The 6,222-nt window shown below is 45.9% G+C and overlaps 1 protein-coding gene across 1 annotated transcript in view; it reads right to left on the bottom strand.

The window, feature by feature from the left end:
- The window catches only part of LOC104493633 (nuclear pore complex protein Nup93), a 23,340-nt gene extending 17,775 nt beyond the window's left edge, over window positions 1–5,565 (bottom strand). The window contains exons 1-2 of the mRNA XM_010136352.1: window positions 5,503–5,565; window positions 3,116–3,244 (exon numbers count right to left, since the gene is read on the bottom strand). Coding sequence (XP_010134654.1) covers window positions 3,116–3,235 — 120 coding nt within the window. The 5' untranslated portion in view covers window positions 3,236–3,244; window positions 5,503–5,565. The remainder of the gene's footprint in view (window positions 1–3,115; window positions 3,245–5,502) is intronic.
- Window positions 5,566–6,222: the final 657 nt, after the last annotated feature.

The following is a 6,222-nucleotide window of genomic DNA, read 5'->3' as shown; positions in this document are numbered from 1 at the left end:
GCGGCTGCGGCATCCGCTGCGAGCCGAGGCGGTGTGGGGAGCGGGAGGGTATCCTTTGGGGGCCAGTCAGAACTTCCCACGTTTTCAAGCAAGGAAAAGATTATGAAAGATGTGTTGGAAACAGCAGCTAGGCACGTACGAGAAGACCTGTGTTTCAGGTCAGGTTCTACAGCTTAACTGGGGCAGCAAAAGGGAAAACAGGGATGGGGGTAATGCGCAGAGGACTCTGCAGAAGGGTGAGTGCCCTCACAATGCTTCCCACGGCTCTAGCCTAATATTGCTTAAATAGCTCGTGCTGCCTTTATCAAGCACGCTGGCTTCCCCCTGCCCCGAATTTAGGTCTTTCCAAAGCATTCTTCAGAACTGCAATATTTATTCTGAAGACGCTTCATTCGTGAAAGCTGCAGCTATATATACTGCACCACCACCATTTCGATCTTTTAAATTCATTTAGCCTAACGATGCTGCTTCTCAAAAGAGTCCTCCTTCATTTGCACTCAGCCTCACTCGCACAGCAAGCCCCGTGCGTTTACAGATGCATTATTCATCACCCTTGTATGCATATGCACATTCCTCAGCAGAAGTCTGGGCAGACATTTTGTCAGCGCTCCAAATGGCTTGGCCAGTAAATGCAGCGAATAACTAGGCAGGAGACTGAGCTGGCTGGAGAAACACCACCAAAATACACTGAGGCGCAGCAGCAGAGCGGAAAGCATCTCGCGGTCCTTGGGATTTAAGGGCTATGAAGACATGAAAGGCAGGATAGAAACAGAGAGTGATAGCGTCTCTGCGGCACTGTGGGAGTGGGCTGCTTTACAGGAGTGGAAGAAATGAAAACTTGGAATAAAAGGACAAAAGAAATGCCTTGGCACCTCATGGAACAAGACTGGGAACAAATACCTCGAGAGCATCGGTGTTCGATACCTTGCAAATAGAACTCAGGCTTTCCTCCCTCCTCCCCCAAGAAGCACCGTTTGTTAGCTCTGGCCTTCCCTTAGGTGAAGGCAGCCAGGCTGGAGGACAAGGGGGAGCAGGAAACACATGCAAGTCCTGCGCTAGGTTCTTTGAATCATGAGCTTTGCCTGTTAATTGGTCTTATTTCCATGAATAATGTGTTGGTATTTCACTTTGCCCAAATTAGCTTGCCCAAAGCTTGAGAATTGGCTCGCAGGCAGACCGGCCCCCTGCTGCGTTTGGATCTGTGCCTTTTCAGTTGATTCTCCATCTCCAGAGGATATCAATTAAACCTCTACTATATTCTACAGGCTGTGTCTGTTTGTGTCACTCACATACAAAAAACTTATTTGACTGGAACAAGGCTTTAGAAGAACAACCTGCTGTGGGGAGGTTAGATAACAGGCTTTTAACACAGTAGATGCACTTCAAACCTCTCAGACCTTTGACTTCTTGAGGCTAAAACTAGAATACATCAAGGATTTTAAATGCTCTTGAAATGACATACTGATACTACGAGTGCTTTGAAACAGAGAGTGGAGTATTAATGAGCAATCGAGGGTACTGAGTCATTCATGAAAAACATTACAAGGGGGTTTATTGTTTCCCCCCACCCCCAATTTGACGCTTGGCATCTCGAGTGCTGTGGACTGAAACACCAGCAAAGGGGTTTTACCTTTTCAGAGCAGGTTGTTGAATTGCTTGTCCAAGCAGTTAATAGCCACACTTTGGCAGGAAAACCCCACACCAGTAACTCACACGCAAATCAAAGTTGTTAGAAGCTATCGGAACAGCTGCCGAGTCTTCAGACTCAGTCCTAGACTAATGGAGAGCTGTTCCCGGTTTGAAATGAGTGCAGCCTGCATTATTGAGCATGTCTAATATTGGAAAGCTGGACAACCTTCCGCGAAGTCACAGTGAGGAATCAGCAGCGTACTTTCTGGGGAAGACAGCTTCTATAAAAAGATGTATGCTAACTGGGATTAACCTATATTTAAAAGAACAGTGATCGGAAAGGGACATTTCATTAACAACATTAATTATTTCCAAATCCCTATACAAGTCATACCCCATTAACACCAAGGGCTTTTTTTATTTTAATGTACTTTGCAGCTCTATAAGTCATTCCAATGAACATGATTTCAGTAATTTTTTTTAAAAAGGGGGTGGGGAACATAGCTATAAAAAACTGGGCTTGTTTCCTGGTCTGAAAGCACAGCAGCTTGTACTCCCTCACCCCTCTGGCCTCTCCTCTCAAGGTGACAGTTTCCACAGAGCACTGTGCAGGGGCTGTGATGGAACGGTGCTCCGGGGATTGCAAGTGATGGCTGGTGCCTCTGGCTCAGAGGGTAGAGTTCCCACAGCTCTGCACCAGCTGTGCTTCACTCATGTAACTGGAGCATTTTCTTTACGAGAATAAACTGTAAAGTTTTTACAGAAGATAAAGAACATTTTAAGTTGCTAGTCAATACCTTTTCGTGTTAGACACGGAGTCAGCCTTGTGCAAAGGATTTGGTCACTACTGGATTGACCTTGAATTCCTGAACGCTAGAGGTCTTAGCAGCACAAAACATTAATCTGCACTGCACAAAGACAGAGAGGTAAAAAGAAAAGCACCATCTTTTTTTTTGTTTTCGTTGAATATTCATTTGGTTTGCCTAGAAACGTGAGAGACTGCATCAGGTTCTTTAGAAAATGCTATAAATCCTGCCCAGCACACAGTGATAGGGGAAAGAGATGCCCTGTGTGCGAGCACAGTTGCACCTGAGAAACTGTCTGGTCTCACTAGCATTGTGAAGGTTTCTGGAGGGCAAAGTTCACCTGGTGTGTTTTCTGTCCCCAGGGTATACTGCCCTCCTGTGTGTTAGTGCGACCAAGTTCCCAGCTTGCACACATGCTGCTTAAAACAGAGCGAGCCCCACAGCCTGCACCCATCAGCCAGTAACAACAATCCTCAGGGTTCACTGTTTTCCAGACAACACATCCTGCTAGTCTAGAAAACAGTCCAGTTTAATTCTGCTCCAGAACTGAACTGAGATTCGGTGTTTCTCATTTGCACGCAGTTGTAGCTGCAGAATAATCCAAGGGTGGTTTCAGCAGTGGTGGTGTGCCAGCTGCGCACGTGCCGTGTATGAGTGTACAGTGCTTAGAACAGAGTTACCTCATTTTCCTGGGTGAAATCCAGAGCATCTTCCCCCGATGCAAGCAGAGTATGGAGAATCCTTTGTTTCACCTGCTCCCATTCCACCAGCATTGATTCCCGATGATACTCCTCAGCCATAGCAAAAGTCTGTTGGTGAAGAGCAGCGAGAGCTAAGGAACTACAGAAACACCAGAGAGCTGAGCTCTGCTACTAACGGACTAGCTCGGAAACGAGACAGAAAACAGCTACTAGATAAATCAACCAGGTCAGCCTTCAAGAGCTAACGACATGCTGAGTGTTATTTTACCAAGTTCCTGCTCAGGTATGAGGGGATTCAGGGAGTAGCTGTGTGGGGAATTAACACAACGATCACCTAACCCCAGCTGCTAACATGGGGAATCTGTGCCTCTCTCCTGGCACTGCCACACGCACAAACCTGAGCAGGCTGTAAATCGACAGCCTTCTCCCTTTAACCTAGCAGCTCGTACACGATACCCAGATCAGCACCGAGCCGCCCCATTTGCTGAGACTAACTTCTCTGGCGGCACCTGGCTGTTCACCACCCTGCAGGCTGCAAAGGTTGGACTTAGCGCATTCTGAGTGGAGATGCGCGCTTATTGCCCTGCCTTCCTTTTCCGGTCTTTACTGGTATGCTTTCAAACAGGATAAGCATTAAGGAAAATTAGCCAGTGCCAAAGAACCAGAAAGCCTCTCTCATCGGGAATGCAACTCAGGAAGGCACAAAGAAAATACCCCAAGAAAAAAAAAGACCCTTTTACCTTTAAAATGGCTGATGCTACACTGTATTCAGATCCAGCTGGGGAATCGCAGAGGGAAACAGCTTTTCCCTCAGTGTCCCTTATCTTGGCAAAAGCATTAGGATAGAGAAGATTCTTCATCACCTTTCCTGTTATTGTTGGGGTGATGCTAACTAGCAGCCTCAAGTATATTGGGACAGGAAAGAAGAATATTTCTACTATTTCTAAACAGAAAATAAGCTCTATTGGATCTTCCACCTCTTCCTCTTTCCCAGCCCTCTCTCTTTCACACAGCTCAGCGCTGCAGTGTACAGATCTAAATGTCTTGGTTGGCTGAATGCGTTTTTCCCCGCATTCCAGCCCACTGTCGGGATACTGTCAATTAAGGGTCAAAACGCTCCCCAGTATAAATGAATCGATACAAGGCAGCAACATCGGGCAAACAGTTATGGTGCACACATGCAACTAGAGCATAGGATTTGTGTTTCTTTGGTTTGTTATATAAATTCCCTTCACACTTTCATGGTAGAATATAGGTCTTATCCTCTCCTTCACTATAATCATTTCAACAGGGTTTTAAATATGCTTCAATAATTACAGTATAATTAAGTGTAATTAAAATAATCTAATAATGTTTAAGTACTATTTCTCATCATTTGAAAGAAATCCTCAGTTCTAAACCTGATGCCCCAAGTGTACACGGAGGGAAACAATGGCACCACGAGCACTAGGGACACACAGGACGACATTTCCAAGCAGCAGTTTTAAGACAAACAACAGGAAGCCTTTTCCCACGCTGCATAATTCAATGTGGAAATCATTGCCCCAGAACACGACAGATACCAAAAGCATAAACAGATTCAGAAACAGGATAGGATGAATTTCACATCAGAGAACAACTTCCAGTTCAGAAAAATCTTCCAAACTACTACTTGATTGTAGATGGCGAGGCCAGAGATGAACGGGGAAGGCTGACTCTCTCATTTTTTCTGACAGACCAAGTACTGGTCCCTTTCAAGGGAAGAAAACTGGACTCAGCAAATCCTGAGCTTACGCAACAACCTGTACTTTTTTATTGTAGTATTTTCCTCTGTACTGCTAAAAGAAACCCACCCCTTTTTTTTCCTTGTACAAGAGATCTCTTTTGGACTCTGTGATGCAGCACAGTGTTCTGGCTCTTCCACAGACACAACGATTAAACACTGCAGCATCTCTGCTGCACGGGCCTGAGAGTGGCCGTGTGTCCTCCAACCACTCCTGCCACACCGAATGCGCTGAGTGGCCTCACTGCAGGGGCAGTCAGTGCACAAGGCAGTTCTCAGAGCGCAAAAGGAAACGAACCCTGTGTCCCAGGCACTGTCGCCTCTGGGGAAGGCAGCATCCACACGCAGAGGGCTGGCGTGGGTGTGCTGCGCCTTGGGAACAACAGCTTCTCTGTTCAGGCCTCCTGACCTGACTGAACACTGCCGCTGAAATACAACAGACAAATGTTTCTTCTGAAAATTCTAAGCAAATGTCTAATTTTTCCATATTATCTATCCTGTCCTCTTAAATACCACTGGTTTATTAAATATTGAATTTATTAGTTCCTTAGGCACACTTTCCCCCACCCCCCCTACTCTTTTTTCTTGCTTGCTTCCAACTCACCCTCTTCCTGGACTCTTCGATGGCCGACAGCAATGCATTATCTTTCTCATTCTTCAGGAATCCCTGCAGGAAAGGGGAAACAGAGCTTCAGTCACTCAGCCTTGCATTAACGTCAGATATGGATTTCAGCACTCAGCTCTTTCAGCTCCGAGAAGTGCTCAGAGCTTTCTCCCCAGTCCACTCCTGAGAAGTTTAAAGGTCACTTTATTTCATCAGAGATACAGCAAGATGCCCATACAGAGCAATGTGAAAATCAAAATACATTCATCCCCTGTTTTAATATGCATTAAATCCTTGTGAAACATCCTGCTTCTATTCTCTTTTATCTCTGTGTCCCAGCAACTGCTTCCCCTCGTTTGCTGTTGGAGGAAGTCAGGATGAAAGCTGCCAAGATAAGATTGTTGGGCTTCAGTATGTTGGGAAAAAAAAAAATTAAAAAAGGTTTTGACTTGGCATCTTCAGGTAGGAGAGGAGCTCTTGGAGGCCCAGTAGAAACTGTGAAAAAAAAGCCTTAAAAATAGTCACTTGATGGCAATAACTGAGCAGTTGAAAAGCAGACAGGGACCGTTGACGGCAGCCTCTCTCCATGCACGCAGCTCGGGTGGGTGACAAATCACCAGAACTGTGGGCTGAATTGTCAGCATAGCAGTAAGTCTCACAGAGGTCAGGTGTACACGGACAGACCGAATCGGGCGAGCTGGTAACTCCTCACCCCAAAGG

This window comes from Buceros rhinoceros, unplaced genomic scaffold (assembly GCF_000710305.1).
Source record: "Buceros rhinoceros silvestris isolate BGI_N320 unplaced genomic scaffold, ASM71030v1 scaffold12645, whole genome shotgun sequence".
Taxonomy (NCBI): domain Eukaryota; kingdom Metazoa; phylum Chordata; class Aves; order Bucerotiformes; family Bucerotidae; genus Buceros; species Buceros rhinoceros.
The sequence above is the reverse complement of the archived record's forward strand: the minus strand, read 5'-3'. Positions and strand labels throughout refer to the sequence as shown.